General features: G+C 43.8%; 1 protein-coding gene across 2 annotated transcripts in view; it reads left to right on the top strand.

Moving 5' to 3' along the window:
* LOC147734791 (interferon-induced protein with tetratricopeptide repeats 5-like) overlaps window positions 1-20,179 on the top strand; it is a 97,605-nt gene that overhangs the window by 34,393 nt on the left and 43,033 nt on the right. Inside the window, exon 3 of one of the 2 annotated variants that reach the window (XM_086953066.1) lies at window positions 16,942-19,439. The exons of the other annotated variant lie outside the window; for it this stretch is intronic. Coding sequence (XP_086809192.1) covers window positions 16,946-18,238 — 1,293 coding nt within the window. The 5' untranslated portion in view covers window positions 16,942-16,945 and the 3' untranslated portion in view covers window positions 18,239-19,439. Of the gene's footprint in view, window positions 1-16,941; window positions 19,440-20,179 lie in introns of those variants that run through there. 2 annotated transcript variants of the gene reach the window in all.

Consider the following 20,179-nt stretch of genomic DNA (forward strand, 5'->3'; position numbering starts at 1 on the left):
AAACTAACTATAAGTCCCTAATAATAGAGCATGGAAGGGTAGAGGCGAGCAGATTTCCTGCTCTTTCATGTGTGCACTGCTGAGTGCATGCTGTCATTCTAAAGATACCCTGGCTTTGAAGGCTGTCTTTAAAAGTAAAATGTGTGCAAACTCGACTTTGTGCTATAGCATTTTAAAAGTGATAATCTACCTTGTGTGTACATGTTAGGTACTCCCAGGGTCTCCCCTTGGTGTCCCAGGGGTGGGGGGGGGGGTCATGCAACTATAAGCAGGGGCCTTATAAAAGATGATTATATGCCGTGGTGAGGGTAAAACTGCCTGTTTCAAATTCAAATTCAAATTCAAAGATGCTTTATTCGGTATGTAAAGATACAACCATATAGCAACAGACATAATAAACAAGACAACATACATATATATCAGTTTTTGAAGCATGTTTCTGCTAAAATATGTACAAAATGTCTCAAAGTAAAACGCAGAGTATAATAAAATTATTTCTGTGTACAATATAAAATAGCAGCATTTATCCGATATTAATATATGTGCAAATTAGCCTGATAAAGTGCGAAGTATCAATTCCATCCTTCCTAAAGTGCGATGTGCATTTAGCAGCACAAAACCGAATACTTAAAAGATCTAACTATGTCAAGTAAAGTGCAAGCGCTATACTATTTTTTCAATACACAATAATCAGTAGCAGCAATTATACAGTGTTCACATGTGTGCAAATTAGCATGATAAAGTGCAAATTGTCAGTATCATCCTACCCAAAGTACAAAATGCATTTAGCAGCACAAATCTGTATACTTGAAAAAGAAAAAAACAAAAAAGAAAATGCATCAATGAATGAATTTATATAATAATTGATTTTCTTACAGAAATAATTTTAAAATATAAGTGGCCGCATGAAACCATACATCTGGGGTCTCTAAATTAAACATCAGTTGCATCGCTGTTTGTATACCACGCGTGTTATATTTTAAAAAGATGGGTTTCAAATAAAATTTTCTAAAAGAAGTATAAAAATTACAGGATAGCATAAAATGACAGGTATTCTGTTTGGATTTACCATCACAGGGACATGGGCAGGTAGCGGGTTTCTTTTTTTTTTTTTTTTTTTTTAAATTTTTGAAGACCTTTATTGTGCATGTTGCAGAAAAACAAATACGGGCCTACAACCATCCGGCCGGCCACAATACTTATGAGCACAGGTGTCAACATTACGGTCTTCCGACGGCATCAAGTGATACAACAACTATTAATAACAGTTACGCTGGAAAGGACATGCCGCCAGGGAGAAGGATCAGTGAGGTCAAATTTTGAAGTTTTTGGTGAAATAAAAGTCAATAAAGGATAGGTATAAAGGAGATCCGAGTCCGTACATTGAGTCCACATGAGTAGGCAACAGTAGAAATAACATCAATTACGTAAAGCTCTTCGTCAAAGCGGCAAAACAGTAGAAAAACAAAGCGGACAACAGGAGCCAAGCTCGTGCCGCTCCCAGTGCCACCCACTCCCAACCATCCTCTATCACAGACCCAGAAAGGAAAACAGTATAAGAAAGCGCAGGAAAAGAAGAGAAAAGGCCCATAGAAACTAAATACGGAAATTAAAATCTACCCCCCCACCCTGCACCAACGCGGAGGCTACGGCCTACCCCCCCCCGACAATGTGCCTGTCGCCCCATAAAGAACCCGAAATATAGTTCAAGCAAAGGAAGAAGAAAGAAAAAGGAAGAAAAGTAATGAAAATGTTACCATGAAATATAGAGAGTGAGAAAAGGCCATCCTAATCTGCGACCCTCAAAAAACCTACAAGTGAAGCGGGAGGAGGAGCCAATCAAACCATTCCCAGTACCCAGTCAGAAACACAGTCCCCACACAATTTGCAGTTATTGAAAGCCAGATATTAGTACAAAAGCAGTTAGGGAAAGACATTATAACTTGTGCGACTTAAGCAAGAATGTACAACTTCCAATCCCGGTCCCACCCGCCCAGCAACCGACAGTACAAGGAGAACCTAGCCCTGACCCGACCTCGGACAGACCCAAAAATGAAGCGCATGAAGAAGGCCCGCCCCCACCAGGACAAAGAACCAACATGGCCGCACATCGAAGGAAAGTAAACCATTAACACAAAATGGCCATTGAACATCACCAGTAAATCTTGTCTCCGTCACAATTAAGTTCCATGGGCCATCGGGGAAATATGGGGTCTCCGGAGCGCAGGGCGAAGGCAACAATGGGAAATCCACCGTGGGGGCCCGCTGCTGCAAGACCCGGGCATGAGGCAGTAACACTGTTGCAGGCGGCAGATCGACAAGTCCCGGAGACAAAGGAAACAAAGTATCACAGGCAAATGCACTGGTCGGCCCATGGCAGGCGTCCGTAGAGGCAGAGACAGTCACGACTGCACCGTCAGAAATGAAAGGCACTGCATCCCTCGTCGGTTCGGCTAAAGATAAAGCCAGATTGGGCTGGCCCTCCACATTACGATCTCCGCGTAGATCAGACGCCATTGTATCGAGGCAATCACCCAGCGCTCTAAAGCCCGCATGCATTTCCACTCTAAGGTCAGACAGGGCGGCCAGGATATTCTTGTAGGAGAGCGGTGGTTGGAGCCTTTCGCGTTCGTGTTCCCGGAGAGGAACGAGCAAACCGGCCCCCAGTGCTCGTCGGGCGACGCAACCCGCAGACAGGGATGTGCGCACCCCCCCAGTCTCTGAGGCGATAGACCCCATCCCGATGTGCGAGACACAGAGCAAGCTACAAGTCGAGTGTAGCGCGAACAGTCCACAGCACAGGGCTCCAAGCCCGTAGAGTCGATGAAGGTTGGGCTGTCGAGACTGGGGACTGCAGCGCTACAAGTCGTCACACCGGGACAGGGCAGCAAGCATCCAACGCTTCACCAACATGGCCGTGCACTCCTTATCTCTCGCCACCCGCCACAGACAAAGACGCGTTGCTTGCGAGGCATCTTGAGGGGCAATTAGACCACAGGGCTCCGATCGCGGCGTTCCACAGCAGGCAGCCCAGCCAGGAGCTCGACTCGGGGGGAGATGGCCACCCTCTCAGAGTCGGCGGGTCGCGGGCACAACGGCCGCCCCACAGCCTCCCAGGCTCGGGGACGGCCAGTGGCGTGGTTCTGGGGCCAGGGCTCAAATCCGGCTACCGCGCACCTCCGGCTGCCGGGTGAGCTGAGAGGCCCGGGAAAGATGAAGGAAGTCAGCACAGCGTAGCGCACCTTCCGCCGTCGAAAAAAAACAGGATAGGAGTCAGGATAACGGTGCGGAGGAAAGGTAGCTGCCAGAGCCGGGAGCCTACACGTCTTCACCAGTCGCCATCTTGGCTCCTCCCCCCCAGGTAGCGGGTTTCTTAACCGCGGGAAAGGCCACTAAGTGATGCACAATTCCCAAGCGGAGACGGGTCAATACAAAACGGTGGGAATTGATACTAACAACAGTAAGATAAGTTTGGAAGCCTTCATTAATGTTATATTCCAGGTAGAGATTGAACGTACTTTGTTTTACATATTTTTCCTTTCTAATCCCAACTGTATATTTAAGGAGTGAAACTTTAAGCTCCTGCTTCGATAGTGTAGACCCTATTGCTAGATCTTTAAAAATGTTGAGACCAAACAGTGTCTTATACCAATGTTGTATATGGCTCAGCCAGGTGATATTTGATCGGCGGTCAAGTTTAATACAATCAGTAATTACATCCTGGGTAAACTTTGTCTCCTTCTTTGCCCAGATTGAGCGCCATAGGGACAGGGGACGTAGAACAATTAAATCATTAACGTAATTCATATCAAGTTCCCTATGTATTATCTCAGTTGAAGCCGTAGCCGGGGCACTGATTAATCTTTTTAAAAACACATTCTCCTCGCGCTGGATCAGTTTGGCACTCTGGACATTGTGTCCCCAAACCCCGGCCCCATATATGGCTGACGATATACATCTTGCATTAAATATAGATAACATTTCATAAATTCTGCGACCCCCTAGTTTGGCTGCGAATCTAAAAATACAACTTGTATTCCTAGCCATTTTAAAAAGGACACTTTTTTGTTCATTAACCCATCTCCCGTCTCCTGAAAAAGTAATACCTAAATAACAGAAGCTACTGACAGATTCTAGTCTCTCCCCATCTAAAAAGAAGGGCTTACATTTTCTCGGTTTCTTACCACATATCATTGTAACCGTCTTCCCTTTATTGATTTTCAACTTCCTACTTTCAATAAATAAGTGGAATTGATTAATTAGATGTTGCAGTCCATTATGGGTCCTAGAAAGGAGGACCGCGTCATCCGCATATAACTGCCTGTTTCATTTTTCCCAATTGTAGAAGCGTAGCTACATAGGCTAATATATAAAATTGCAATATATTACTTAGTTATAAACATTGCTAAGAAATAAGTTAAATATTATTCAAGAACTTAAAAGATTGGTGTTGATAAATGCAAAAACTTTCCACTGTTGAATTTGTCAAAACTAATACAGAAGGGAAGTTATGGAAATTTCTCTTCTGTAAGCCAAAGTCCAGCCTTCTAACGGTCTCTGCTGATTGGTCAGCCTTGACAGGCTTTGCCAGGTTTCTTTGATTAGGTGATAAGTGGCCTGGCTAGAGAAGAGGTTATCTGATGGAGAAAGCACTGAAGCTGAAGAGGATGGATCCTGCAGAGGGGACTGGGTAAATCAAACTGAGCTCAAAGAGAGAGCAGATCAGTAAGGAATGACAGGCGTACCTACCTCCACATCCTGTGTTCCAACCAGATGGCAGGTTTACAACAGAAATTTGCAGAGGTCAAGGGAGGCGAACTAATGGAAATGAGCCCCCCTGTGGGTTGGTTTAGCTAGCTCTTACTTCTCTGGAGAGAATTTATCCAGGTTGGATTTTGGAACTTCAATGCTTTGTGGGACAACAAGAGGCCACACTTCGGAGGAGGTTGTCATGCTTTTGGGTGGAACCCAGCACCGCATTAGATAGAGGTGCCCCCCTGCTTGTCAACCCAGAACACTGAATAAATATGTTAGAGCTGCATAATCTCTCAGATCTACTGCCTGAAACTACAAGGAAAAGCACGACTGCCATGCTGGAATCTGGATTTGCACCCCAAGGCCTTCACCCTGAATGACTGTGCCAGCTGCACAATTTGGTACTACGGCCCTGGGGACTGTGCCTTGCTTCAAGAGGGATTAAGTAGTGGACTTCCTGCAAGCTATAGGTTATCAGAACCACACCTACATCATCTCCACTAAAAATCCCCATCCTCGAGTGTGTCCGCTGGACTATTAAGTATTTGGCCACGCGCATTTTGGAGATTGTAGTTGAGACATCCCAAGGACCATCTAGGAGATTCCAGACCATTGTATTGATGTTTTGGACACTTTGAGCCTGCAAGGAGACCTTCAGAAGCACCTCCTCAAGTCTGGAGAACTTCTTAGGACTTTTGTGAAAAAGCTCAATGAGGTGACAGGCCTGACCTCGAGATTCAAGCTGACTACCTTCAACCGCGGCCAGAACCGGATTTCAGGTTTGTTCGCTGAAAACTCCCGAGCTTCCAGACTTCCAGGATTTGACTAGGACCTTGCCAAAAGTCAAGCTGTCGAACCCTCACCAAATCCAGCCTGCTGTGGAGGGTTGAGCAACGTTGGAAGAAAAAGCTCCAGAAAAGTTTCTAAGTGTGAAGGTAAAATTTTGACGGGCCTCCCGCTTTGTGTATCCGACCAGGACTCCATCGCGGTCAGCCACAAACTTTGACTTTGTCCCTGTCAAGCATGACTAAATGAACCAGAGTGCACTATATATTTTTAAGCACTATAAAGTAGTTAATTTTTTTTAATTCATATCTCCGGTTCCATCCATTGGATTTTGGTTGTTTAGCTGTCTATTAGTTCATAAAAATATTTGTATAATTTGGTGTGGGATTTTTATTGTGTGTTGTGTCTTACTTATGTGAATAACTGATTTTTAAAAATAAATTTACACTTATGTCTCCTACGTTAGGCCTGACTGTTCGTTGGTAGGTGCATACGTACCACTACCAATAACCTACTTTACAACATTTGAGGTCCCGTTTAAGCACAAACAGATGTCCCAGAGTGGTGCTATATATTTTTAAGCACTATATAGTGGTTAATATTTAAGAATTCATATCTCCGGTTCCCTACATTGGATTTGTATTGTTTTGGTGTATATTTGTTCATAAAATATTTCCTTTTTCTGTTAATTGGTGTGGGATTTTTATTGTGTGTTGTGTCTTACTTATGTGATTAATTGATTTTTTAAATAAATTTACACTCCTCTCTCCTATTCTAGGCCTGACTGCTCGTTGTCACCTACCAAGGGATTAGCAAGGGGCTAATTTACAGAGAACTTTACTGGGCCCAATACCGTGCTAGTGGCCCTGTTGCTAGTGGTAAGGGCATACTTACCTGAGTGGGGCTTTACTGGGTTGAACGCAATGACACAGCCCACAAGTTATTGGAAGGGCTGGTGCAGAGAGCAGAAGTATTGTTACTGCAATGTGATGTGGTGGTCTTTAAAAGTTGTGTCTTTAGCTCTTTATGAAGTTGGAGAAGGCTTGGGAACAGTCTTGATGTATAGAGCAATGTATTTGCAGATTCTGGGTGCATAAATGGAGAAGCCCTGATTTTCTTGTGCACACTTTTCTGTCTCCAGTCTGATGGTGTCCTGGCAGAAAGCATGCATGCAGTGAACCATCAGAGATGGTGAGCTTGTCTTCAGGGTAAGCAGGGGTGCTGGTCAAGGTGGTTTTGTAGATGATGATGGTGCAGGCTTGCAAGGTTAGCCTGGAGAAGTGCATTGGAGTGGAATACACTTGATGAGACATGCTGCAGAGTGCAGGATGCCCCACAATGGGCCAATGAGGATTCTGGGATACAGAGGAGTATGATGTTTACCCCATCAGGATGCAACAGAAGGAGGACTTGAATGGCAGTTATTAAACCACTTTCTTTTTTTTAGTTTAGATTGGTGGTACCTGGCTTTCTATCTTTTCTTCCTGATGATGCCATGGAAGTGAACTCGTCCATATTTTTGAGCGAGGTTTGGACTAGTTGCTGCTTTTTGTTCTTGACAAATAATAGAAATTCTATTTTGGTGATGATACACTTCAAGTGGATTCTGGACATTAAGCTATGGATGACATACAAGCAGTGTCTGAGAAGCTGAATGTTTGGAGAGAGGAGACTTTTCAGTGGAGTTTTGCCGCATTGGCATGTTTGTAAATTCTAGTCCTTTTATCAGTGAATAGAGTTCACGGGGCTCCATGTTGAGGATGAAGACGATGAGGGGTAAGATGAATTCTGGAGATACTAAGCAGGTGACAGGTAGGTTCTTTGACCTAGAGGTGTACATGTGAGTAAGTTGAAGTTGGTTTGATAGTTGGAGGAGAACCACTGAAATACGCTGCTAGTGAATCCCAGTTGAGAATGCAGTGTGAGGAAGAGGGTAGGATGGAATATGGTGTGAAAGGTGGCTCAGACATTGAGCAGTTTTAGTGGTAGGGTTTATCATTCTCTGACATCTACGGAGCATTTCTGATATGGAACGTAACTGTCTCTGTGCTGCAGCGTTATCTGGAGCAGGGTTGGTAGCTGTGCAGCGGGTTGGTTGGTGTTGATATGAACATGGAGTTGAACACAGACTGCCTTTGCAATGAATATGATGATGAAGGGTAGGTTAGTAATAGGCCATACGCTGGCCAGGTCTTCAGGGTATAGTGTGGATTTCTTAAAAAAATGGAGAGTCTGGTATGTCTTGAGAGCTGGAAAGATGCCTTGTGTGAGGGAGGCATTATGAGTAGAGTTGAAAGAGCGTCTCCAGAAAGGACTTTGATGAAGGACAAGGTTAAGACATCATCTTCATACACTGAGTGACTCAGAGTGCCAGCAAGATCTGTGAGAAACCCGCCCCCTTTTTTTTCTCTATCATGTCTCAGACATCTCCTCCCAGACTTCTTCTCACTATTCTTCTTGACCAAACATCAGAATAACCCCTCTTTCATTACCCAATCCATGTCTCATTCCTTCTATATCAAACCTGTTAGATCATCTGTACCCTACCTCACCCTTCATCTCACAGATTACCCGTCACAGCATTTATGACTCACCTTACTCCTATCCCTAGCATCTTCTAGCCTGCTTAGCTAGTGCATCGTTTTGATGATTGACCTGTCGTAGCACCAAGCATCCTCCACACTCCAATTCTGACAGAACTTAAAGGAAAACTGTCAAGAATGTGCAACAGTGGAGGAGGAGACTCATGCCGGGCTCTCGGACAGTGAAAGATGGAGGTTCTATATGTATCAGTGGCGGTGGAGGATGCAGGGCTGCTGTGGCTACATTTACTATGAATAAGCCAATCATCTTTTGCTGTGCTCTGTACCAGAGTTAAAAGCCCTCTACTGCATTCTGCACATGGATGAAAAACATTTTACAGTGTTGTGACCCAATGAAAATTTTAATGCGAAGGTATATGCCCAGGCAGACTTACACAACAAGAACTGGCTATTCAAAGACACATGATGCAAAAACAAACAAGAAAATAGCGCAATGAACTGTAATGATATATAAAATAAATGTTAATTATATTGATAAAAATGAATAAATACATATAATCCTGTAAACATGATATGTTTACACAATAAAATCTGTTAGTTCCTGATATATTTCTTTAAAAAAAGGGAAATTTGGTCAAAAATCAGCAATATGGTTATTCTTGATTCTGGTGGACTGGACTGTTTCTGTCAACGCGTTTCGACAATATTTTTTGTCTTCATCAGGACAATGAATATTCAGCCACTTTTCTAAACAGAATAAAACATTGTTTTAGTTTACATACAGCATACAGTGCATTGCGTTTTGTTGAATTCATACATCAGCAGTTCTGGTTAGATACATTTTTTCTAATAAAAAGCATTATAGCCAGACTTGTACATTTTTTGAGAGGACTGCTAAAGGTATAGAGCTGGAAACATTTTCTTTTCATCTTGCCTATAGTACAAGATTACGTATAGAATATCATCAACCAATGTGTTTATTGTGATATATTCAGTTTTCTATTTCGTTAAACAGTTTCTTAAAAATGGATATTTAGATAATTCATGATAATTCTAAAGCATAGGAGAGCGAATAAAAGATAAAACACATATAGATATGCTTTCATCTAGATACAGGCGTAACATTTTAAGTTACCTTTAAAGTAACTTCATTTTATTATTTTATTTTCGTTTTCTAAATTAATTTCCCTATTTATCTATTCATTGGTTATATTACACATTCATTAGTGAGCTATCTATCTGTATACGCATAGTTTTTTATTCAATATACTGAATTTTATCGCTCAAGTAACTTACTTGAGCGATAAAATTCAGTTACTTACTTGAGCGATAAAATTCAGTAAATTGAATAAAAAACTATGTGTATACAGTTCATTGCGCTATTTTCTTGTTTGTTTTTGCATCATGTGTCTTTGAATAGCGAGTTCTTGTTGTGTAAGTCTGCCTGGGCATATACCTTCGCATTAAAATTGTTTTCCCTGACCCAGGAGCCATTTCCTAACCAGGGGGTCCTTGATACACTACATAGTGACCCAATGAAAACACATTCTTCTATCTATTTACTATGGCCCTTCACTTACCTTTATGGCAGGCTAATGATCTCTGCTCCATTTCCGCTCATTATTGGTCCAGTTTTAGTTCCATGGAGGCTGTCTGAATTGTCAGGAGACAGAAAGTTGCAATTGTTTTTGACTCTAAACTCTAATTCCAATTTCAGGGCATTTGAATGGCTTGCCTGGGTTCTAAAGCAGACACCCATTGTGAACTTATTTCCTAAAGAGGTCGCACACTGCTCGTCCCATCAGCACGTGACCCCGGAGCATGATGGTTGATGTAGTATGTATCAGCGGGTGCGCTTCTACCCGAGTCTTGAGTCTTGAGGGTGTTCACTGATGTGCTTGCCATCCCTGGACACGTGTTTCGAGGTCATTACCTCTCATCAGCAGGGATTAGGCGTGTGCACGGGGTTGCTGCGTGGGCTTCCGAATATATTCATAGGTCCAGATCCCTTTTATGGCGCGCAGGTGCGTTGTCTCGAGGTTGTCACCTCCACCGGCTAAAGGGAGCCTGTATAAAAAGTATTTCCAAAAGAGGCCGCACACTGCTCGTCCCATCAGCGTGTGACCCCGGAGCATGATGGTCGATGTAGTACGAATCAGCGGGTGCGCATCTACCCGAGTCTTGAGTCTTGAGGGTGTTCACTGATGTGCTTGCCATCCCTGGACACGTGTTTCGAGGTCATTACCTCTCATCAGCAGGGATTAGGCATGTGCACGGGGTGGCTGCGTGGGGTGCCGAAAATATTTATAGGTCCAGATACCTCTTATGGCGCGCAGGTGCGTTGTCTCGAGGTCGTCACCTCCACCGGCTCAAGGGAGCCTGTATAAATAGTATTTCCAAAAGAGGTCGCACACTGCTCGTCCCATCAGCGTGTGACCCCGGAGCATGATGGTCGATGTAGTAGGTATCAACGGGTGCGCTTCTACCCGAGTCTTGAGTCTTGAGGGTGTTCACTGATGTGCTTGCCATCCCTGGACACGTGTTTCGAGGTCATTACCTCTCATCAGTAGGGATTAGGCGTGTGCACGGGGTTGCTGCGTGGGCTGCCGAAAATATTCATAGGTCCAGATACCTCTTATGGTGCGCAGGTGCGTTGTCTCGAGGTCGTCACCTCCACCGGCTCAAGGGAGCCTGTATAAATAGTATTTCCAAAAGAGGAAACTTACTAGGATTCTAAATGGTCACTTCTAATTCCATTATTCAAAGTTTGAGGTAATTCCAATTTAGCTGGAAACCAGATGTATGCAAATTTGCATTGATCATGCTCCAATAGGAACAGTCCATTCCAAAATGCCAGCTCATGTCCCATCTTAGCAACAGCACAAGCAACCATGTCCCAGTTTTGACCAAGCTGCACCTCGTTGGTGGGGTATAGTTTGACTCCAGTGGCACAGAGGAGCACAGGACCCATGACACGGCATAGCTGTAGCACTCAGTATACCACACTTAAGAAAACACAAAGCTGATGGTGGAATTCTTGCAAATATCTCAATCATTTTCAGTTACTCAGGTCGAATTCCAGTCCATCATTTTTCACCCACTATCCCACAGCAGACTGTAGGAAGATGGCCATGTCTGCTCATGCTCATGAGGGGGGTCTCATATCTGTACTCACCTTTATGTGATGTGTGATTTGTGGCGCACTAGCAATATCTTTGGACACACTATTATTACAGCAACATATCTATGTCACCTCAACTGCATTTATTTTCTGTTGAATATTTCCCCAGACGTCTTTCTTGGTACATTTTCCAAAAAGCTAATCAGTGTCCCTGTAAGGAACAAAATTAGGGACCACAATACAAATAGGTATTTAGAGAGAGGGGCTAGAATGTAGCAAAGGCATCGGTGTAGCCACATTTCTCACAGAGCAGGAACCATCTTCATCAAATAATGAGCTAGTTGGTATATATGTAGCTTGTCAGGAATCAAACTTATTACAAAATGGGAAATTAGTGAATACAATTGCTTTTACAGCATGTATACAAATAAAAGCTCTTTACACATTGTGTTTATTTGCTTCTTGAATAGTAAGTGTCTGAACCTGTAAGAACTGTCTAACCTGTCCTTGAACAATTTGTGTAGCTTCATTTTTTCATCTTTCCCCTTCCAAGTAGATTAGCTGTCTTGGAATGCTGACATTAACTCCTGTTCTTTGCCTACAATCTGCATTAAGATAAAACCTTGAGCAAAGAAATGAAACATGTATGCCAGCAATGTAAGAAACTGGGGCTCAGTAGGTCTAGTAGTCCCCTTTTGCCAGATCTCACCACCTCACAAATGTCATAGCCCCTCATGATCACATCTTTGACTCCATCCCTTAATTGTGTCGCAAGCAATTACCACCGTACAACCCTACACCCTGAATAGAGAGCAATTGTGGTTACCATTGTGATGGGTGGTGTTAAAGGGGTAGGCAGGGTAGAGGATATACAGACCTAACAAGTACCAAGCATAAGGCGTTAGATGCATTTCAGTGTGGCTGTCTGCATCACCACACTGAAACAGTGCCTACTCAGGGCTAAGTAATCATACTCCAATACTGCCTGATTTAAACAAAAGCCAGTGTGGTCTGGAGTAGCAGCGTGCTGTGGGTAGGAAGCTGGCTCTGCATATACTATACCAAAGTAAGGTATAGTTTGCACAGAGTCCAGGGAATGTAAATGTACAGGAATTTATATAGCGCAAATCACCAAGCAGTTTCTAAGCACTTGGTTAGGGAACCCATCCTGGTATTCCCCTGTGAGATAATCCCGGCAGGGTATCCGCAAGGTGAAAGCCAGGCATCCCACCACTAGGGGCCATTGTGGAGATTAAGCAAGCTATTGCCCAGAGTCGCAGAGTGTGAACCCGTGAATCAAGTAGGCACTGGAGCGAGAATTGTTGAGTCCATGGACATTTTAGGACTCAAGACCCCGCCGAGGCGGGAATTGAACCCTGGTCCCAGGCTGACCTCTGCTTCCAGGTCTGCCTCCTCTAACCAGTGAGCCACACTTCTCCACTCCCCAGAGATATAGCAGAGGCTAAATTAGACCAGTACTAACAGCTCTCCTTGTGGTAGTGTGGACAGGCAGTTAGTCTTATCCAGAGGGTGTATTAAGCAGGTATTGTATTCACTCCATCAAGGCTGATGGTACACACTCAGAGACTGAATGCAGAACTAATTAGGTTAGTATAAAAAGGTATACTCATATTTTATTTTTTTGTAGAACCAAGCAGGACTTGGCACAGGCAAGTGAGAAATACTTTCAAATGCAAAGCTGTACACAGAAATACATCTGTGGAGTGTATTGGAATCGTATACAGGTTTGTATTACTTTTAAAACAGTGTAAAATACAGTCACATTACTTTTGATTACTCTTGGACTACTTTTCAGTTACTTTCAGGACTTGAGGTGATATGCCAGGATATCACACACTGGATGATGTCACTCACAAGTAAGTACGACAATTCTTAAGTTAAGACACAGTTACTTTCTTTTCATGCAAAACAGTAGGTCAACAGAATGTTGTTAGAAACTAAACTTGTAACATTGGTTCCTATGGGAAAAAGAGTGTTAGCGGTTCTCATGCAAGCAAACAACTTACGAGTAGGAGTTTTGGGGATTAGGACCAAGGTTACCCAAGGTCCAGTTGGGCACTCAGTTGGCACCACCAGCGGCAGGCAATATGGCGGCCGGGTGCAGAGTGCAGGGGCCCAATGTTGTCCAACAAGGCAAAAGGGGTCTTTGGTTGGGACTGCCAGTGAGCAGACCATGTGGGTGTGGGAGCTCTGCTCCTGAGGTAGGGATCAGCACTGCAGGGCCAACAATCATCACAGGTGCTGCACTACCAGTGGCACAGGGGCAGCCAGATGCAGAGTGCCAATGAGATGTTGTGTACTCTGTAAATTCCAATGGAGATCTCCAGTTCGGAAAAGATGCTGCAAGCTCGGTCAGGAAGACTTCCTGAAGGTGACTACTGGCTGGAGAGATAAGTTGGGTTCTTGTGGGATGTTGGACACTGTCCGTTGGACCACCCAAGGATGTAGGGCATCGGGTGCATGGGTTTTCTTTTGGCGTTGGGTCATCTTACCAGCTCCGGTCGCTGTTGGGGGGACCCTACAGGTTGAGACTGCAGGCATTGGCTTGACGCTTGGGGGAGGTCGGGAATCACCAGATCCGAGGTCAGGATCGCTGGGTAAACATCTTGTGGTGTTGGGCCACATGAACTCGGGCTGTGGGCATCGGGTGCAGAGTGGTGCAAAATCGCAGGGGCGCCTGGATCTGTATTCTGGGTCTGAGTCTTTGTTGAGCAAATCCTGTGCTCACAGGAGACAGAGTATTTAAGATGGGTGTATAGATGGTCCTCTGGGCTCTGGGGATTGCTGGCTGCTGGACACACCAGGGTTCCGTTGTTGGCAGGTCTGAGTTGGGACCGGACGATAGGGCTGGGGCCAAAGCAGTTGGTGTCCTCTTCTTCGGTCCTTCTTCTTTCTTCCTCAAATCTGAGTAGGTAATTTTCAGGGTCACCTCTAAATACTCAATTTGGGGGTGTTCAAAGGGGTGTGCAGGTTGGCACCAATTGGGCCTTCCCTGGGGTGAGTGCACCACCTATTATGCCACCCTCAAGTGGGAGGGGGACATGGGCCTTTTCCTAATTGGTTGGTCACCTCATCTTCAAGATGGTGGGGACTGAGATGTCTGCTTAACCTCGCCTCCCCACTTGATGGGCGGGGTTGGGCAAAGGTGTGCACCCTTCTCCTCCAAACTTAGTTTTCCTGCAGATTCTCCTGCCGAAAGTGGGTGTCAGATCCGGTGGGAGCCAGTTGCTGGGGGCAGTAGAAGGCAGTAAAAGAAGGGGACAACTTACAAAGGTGGCAGGCCTTTGAAGCTTCCTCTTTATGGATCCAGCCCATCCTGGGGGAGAAGGCATAACATCTCTGCCCAGGATGAGCTTTGTTATGGACCCAGAGAGTTGAGGCTCTCTACCCAGGGGTCCATAAACCTGTCTGGTGGTGGTGTATGGCGAGAAGCCATTCAGGAAGCACACCTGGGCTGGTCGTTTTTCAGGGGGCATCTCTAAAATGCTCTCTGTGTGCATTTTACATTAAATCCCGCACGGGCATCAGTGTGTGTTGAAGGTGCTGAGACGATTGCTATTAAACTTCCCTGTGTTCAGTAAACCCATTATGGAGCTGTGGAATTCGTAATGACCAACTTCCAGACCTTTATGGGCCCGATTCCCAGAACTAACTTAAGACAAAATCCTAAACGTACTACTTTTGGTATTCACAAAAGGCATATAGTAGTAGTAAAGTTAGGATTTTGTCTTACGTCATTCTTAAGTCTGTCTTAAGTCTGTCCTAAGTTTGTCTTAAGTTTGTCTTAAGTCTGTCTTAAGTCTGTCTTAAGTCTGTCCTACGTTAGTCTTAAGTCTGTCTTAAGTCTGTCCTACTACTTTTGGTATTCACAGAAGGCATTTAGTTTTAGTAAAGTTAGGATTTTGTCTTAAGTTTGACTTTAGTTTGACTTAAGTTTGACTTAAGACAGACTTAAGACTGTCTTAAGACAAACTTAGGACAGCCTTAAGACAGACTTAAGACAAACTTAGGTCAGAATTAAGACAAACTTAGGACAGACTTAAGACAGACTTAAGACAGACTTAAGACAAAATCCTAACTTTACTACTACTAAATGCCTTCTGTAAATACCAAAAGTAGTACGTTTAGGATTTTTACTTAAGTTAGTTCTGGGAATCGGGCCCTATGGGTTTACTGCACTTACAATGTCTAAGAATGGACTTAGACACTGAGAGGTACAGTGCTCATGCAACTGTACCCTCACCTGTGGTATAGTGCATCCTGTTACAGGAGTGGCTTACCTAGGCCACAAGCAGTGGATTGCACGCATGGCGCACATGGTCAAGACTGATTGGCATATGGCTGGATCTAAATTGTGGTGGCATGGTGAGCAAAAGAATAATGGATTTAACCCAGATCTATTGACTGAGGGTAAATGTTTGATTTGTTCTGCAGTTGGTCCATCATCTGTGTGTCTTTTGCTTTCTCACCCTAAGTGTGCCAGGTATGCACAGACGTAGGTCCCAGGCTCACTGTGTTACTGGATTCAAGCTAGCCTGGTTGATGAGAGGTGATGGCCCGAAACCATTCCCAGGATGCTGTTTCCGGTCCAAGGAGGACCTAGCTTGGTAGTTCGGACTAGACTGTCCCCATGAGGCAAAGAGTAAAGACTGAATTGCATATGGCTGGGTCCAGGGAGGACCTGCTTGGCAGTTTCGGCTGGACTGTTCCCACGAGGCACAGGGTCAAGACTGATTTGCATATGGCTGGGTCTAAACTGGGGTGGCATGGTGAGTAAAGAACAATGGATTGAACCCAGATCTATTGACTAGGGGGGAATGTTTGATTTGCTCTGCATTCCGTCCATTATCTGCGTGTCTTTTGCATTGTCGCCCTAAGAGCGCCGGGTATGCCTCGACGTGGGCCCCGGCTCACTGTGTCACTGGATTCAAGCTAGCCTGTCTGATGAGAGGTGATGGCCCGAAACCGATCCCAGTATGCTTGTATCCGGTCCATGGAGGACCTGGTTTGGTAGTTCGGACTAGACTGTGCCCAAGAGGCAAAGAGTAAAGACTGAATTGCATATGACTGGGTCTAAACTAGGGTGGCTTGGTGAGCAAGAGAACAATGGATTTAACCCAGATCCCTTGACTGGGGTGAATGTTTGATTTGCTCTGCATTCTACCCTTCATCTGTGTGTCTTTCACTTATAATTACACTGCCATTATGAAAATGTTACATATAGCAATCTGAAACCTTGGCACCTATGAGGTATCAGGATCCTTCAAGATGCTATGCACGAAGACACTTTGTTCAAGAAGTAGCAGTTTTCCATTAAGGTCCTGTTATTACTGCCTGGAAATTGCATTGATTGTTAACCAAATTATTTGTGTATTTGTGAAGTAAAATGCACAATTTGGCTCATATTTTTCTTTTTACATTTCATATTCCTCACTGGCTCCATACAATTGTGTCAGGTATTTGCAACCACCCCTCCACCACCCCACCATCTATTTTAAACTTCCCCACCTGCCACTGCCCTGAGCAAATGAAACCAGCCTTCTTAACACCCATTCTCCTACTCACAGTCACATACACGTACGTGAAGGCAAAAAGAATGCCGCGCAGAGATTCTGGAAAATAAATGAAGCACTGCAAAGCTGACAGGTCCAGCGGACTGATCCCAGGAAGTGATAAATGTATAACATGTTCTCCCTGACTCTCTTTTCATTGCAGTACCATGCCTTTGAAGGAGAGACTGGAGACGCTTCAGTGTCACTTCACCTGGAGTCTTGAGGAGCAAGACAAAACTGATATAGGACACGTGAAGCAAGGTCTCAACGTCAGAATTCAACACACGCCTTACAACAACCGTTCCACCTTTTATGCACTCCAGGCCTATATACACCAGCGGGAAGGAAAATACCAGGAGGCCCTTGAAAGTCTTAGGACAGCTGAAGAGTGTTTGGGAGAAGGTCAACAAGCCAGCTTGATAGGGCCTAAGTTGGTCATCTCTGGTAACTACGCCTGGATCTACTATCATTTGTGCAACTATGAAATGGTAGAGCAATACCTTGACAAATCTGTCACAATAAGTCAGTTCCTTTCTCATCCCTCTCAATCTACACCAACTATTCCTGAGATTAGTGGAATGATTGGTTGGTCCCTAATGGCGATTGGGTTTCGATACGGAGAGCGGGCAGCAAGCTGTTTCCAGGCAGCATTGTCAGGAAACCCTAGAAATGTGGAATTCAGTGCTGGGCTAGCTATTGCACTTTATGCAGTGGCCCAACGCAACGGTGCAGGCAGAGAACTGAAAGAAGAAGCTATTTCCAAACTTAGAGATATCATCCATCAAGAGCCAATCAATTATGAGTGTAGGGCCTACCTGGCTCTGCTGCTTGAGGATTCAGACTTCGGTCAAGCACAAGAACTAGCAGAAGATGTGGTGAAGAACAGTCGCGATCCTGAGGTCCTGAGGAACGTGGCACACGTCTTTCAGCAACAACATAATAACAGATGCTGTGACATCCTAAAGCAAGCCATTTCCGAAGTTGGAGATTATTCTCTTCTTCATAGAGACCTGGGTTTTATCTACCAAAGGCAACTCATAAAGAATGTAAACATGTTGCCATCAGAAGACACTAGAGCAGCAATTATCCAGGCTTACAAACGTGCCATTCAATTGGATCCACTTTGCATCTTTGCAAAAATTGCCTTAGCAGAAGCATATGGGTTGAATAACCAAGAGGCCTACCAGCAAGAGATATATGATAATCTAGAGAGGGAGCTCCCTAATGCCAGTGAGAAATGTCAACAAGCTTTTTATGTCAGCGTCGGGAAATTTCTACTCTATAAGAAACATTTGCTAAATGATGCAGCCAACGTATTTGCAATGGGCTTCAACATCTCTACTGAAACAAAGAACGGTAATACATGCAAAAATGAGCTTTTAAAGATAGTTCGTATGTTTGAGCGAGATGGCAGAAGAGAAGAGGCCAGGGAGCTCTCGCAACGTCTCCAGGGGATCTAGCCAGGAAGAGATATTTTCTAGAAACAATAAAGTCGAGAAGATGCGACCATTAGAGATAGTTATGGCCAGAGCAGATCAGAGTGCATGCGATCGAATTCTAAATGGAACTTTCATTGGAAAAGAAAAACAAAACCTTGGATACATAGAGCAGAACATTTTTTTTCTGAAATACTAGACCAATGAGAATAGGCCTGACTGAGAAAGTGACCTAGTGTGAGCTAATAACAGAGGACCCAGTGCACGATATATGTGTGCACCTAAATTGTACTTTGGTGCGCTAACAGGTGAATTTATGGCTGTAAGTTCTCATTACAGGTTCACAGTATATGAGTTCACACTAATAAATACATTTGCGAATACGGAAATCTCTACCAGCAAGCCAGTGCACTGAAATTTCGGTGTGAGCAAATCCGCTTAGAGGGGCCCGTATGTGGGCTACTCTATGAGGACTAACGTGCATAAGATGGCGAACATCCACAAATGTATGGGCTTCTGCTATTCACAACTCTTTATAGGTGCTAGACTGGTAGCTTCCCTCCCTGAACATGGAGGACAGGAGTGAATAGGTTTTCTGGTTGGAAAGGGAGTGACATCCCAAAATTGGTGGTGGAGTACACGGAATCATATCTCATCTCCACTGGAAAATGACTTTTCCTGTAGAAAACCATAAATACATTAGTAAAAATGTATTTTTTCAGTATGACATGTCTATATGTGAAAATGTTTACCCATGTAAAAACTTGTGTGAATCGACCACAATCACAGATTACCAGAAGTACTTTTGGAATTCTTTGAGTTTTACAAAAAAGTCAAAAATGCAATCACTACATTAGCTTAATCCAATGGAACTACATTTCCAGTTTCATTTATGAATGAGACCCACAGATACCACATAAAACATACAAAAATTATATCATATTAAATATTATTGGGTTGTAGGAGGACGATGACAATACTTGCCATTGAAAGTTCTGCATATACAAGGAGATGTACTGAATACATTTACATCCGTGGAAACTCAGATTAATTCACACTGAACATCTGAGTAGAAAAAATGTGTCTTTAGGCAATGTAAATTTTGAAACTCTACTGTCATGGGAGGATGTATTGTATGTTGTGTATTTTCCTAAGGTGTGATTTGTAATTTTATGTATACACAATGTTTTATTACAGTGAGCTGATAAGTTTAGCATGAAGGATGTAAAATAGCATAAACAGAATTATATTAGAAGTTTAATTTAATGTAGCTGGTATTAACACATACAATTAAACTGACACAACATAAAGGTAAAGGTTAATACATAACTTAAGCATCTTAGAATAATGAATTTCACACCACTTAATTATTAAATTTATTCAGGAAAAATGATTGAAAATAAACAGAAACATGTTGACAGTTCCAGATTTATCAATAACCTACAATAGGAAATTTCTCGACTCCAGTCCGCTTCAAAGCATGTGCAAACAGCAAATATTTCCTATTACTTTTCGCGGCATGGCGTATTTGTATGCACAGCTGCCACTGATACAACAAAACATTTTCGCTACAGGTGATGCAGCCACTCCTAAAAAAACGGGATTTTGGAGGAATACACTTTATTGAGCACCCTGTACGCATATACTCTTTAAATACACAGTTGGTGCTAAACAAAGCGCTGTTGAGGTAATGCTTGCACATTTGAAAAAGGATTCTTCGCATGAAGCACTACGGGCAAACGTTCAGGCACACATAAGTGGATGCACAGTAGGCTTGGAACTCACTTTTTAGGTCTCGCCTGATCCAGCGCATGCGCTGAACTGGCCGAGACATTTAATCAATGGCTTTTCGAAGAGCTACCAAAGGCTGCTTTTCCTGGCCACCAGCTTGCCATTACACGCACAAGCTCGCACGACATGCACAGCTGCCTCTGTAATGGCTCATTAAGCCTTACAGCGTGCGCA

This window comes from Lissotriton vulgaris, chromosome 1_2, assembly GCF_964263255.1.
Source record: "Lissotriton vulgaris chromosome 1_2, aLisVul1.2, whole genome shotgun sequence".
NCBI lineage: Eukaryota > Metazoa > Chordata > Amphibia > Caudata > Salamandridae > Lissotriton > Lissotriton vulgaris.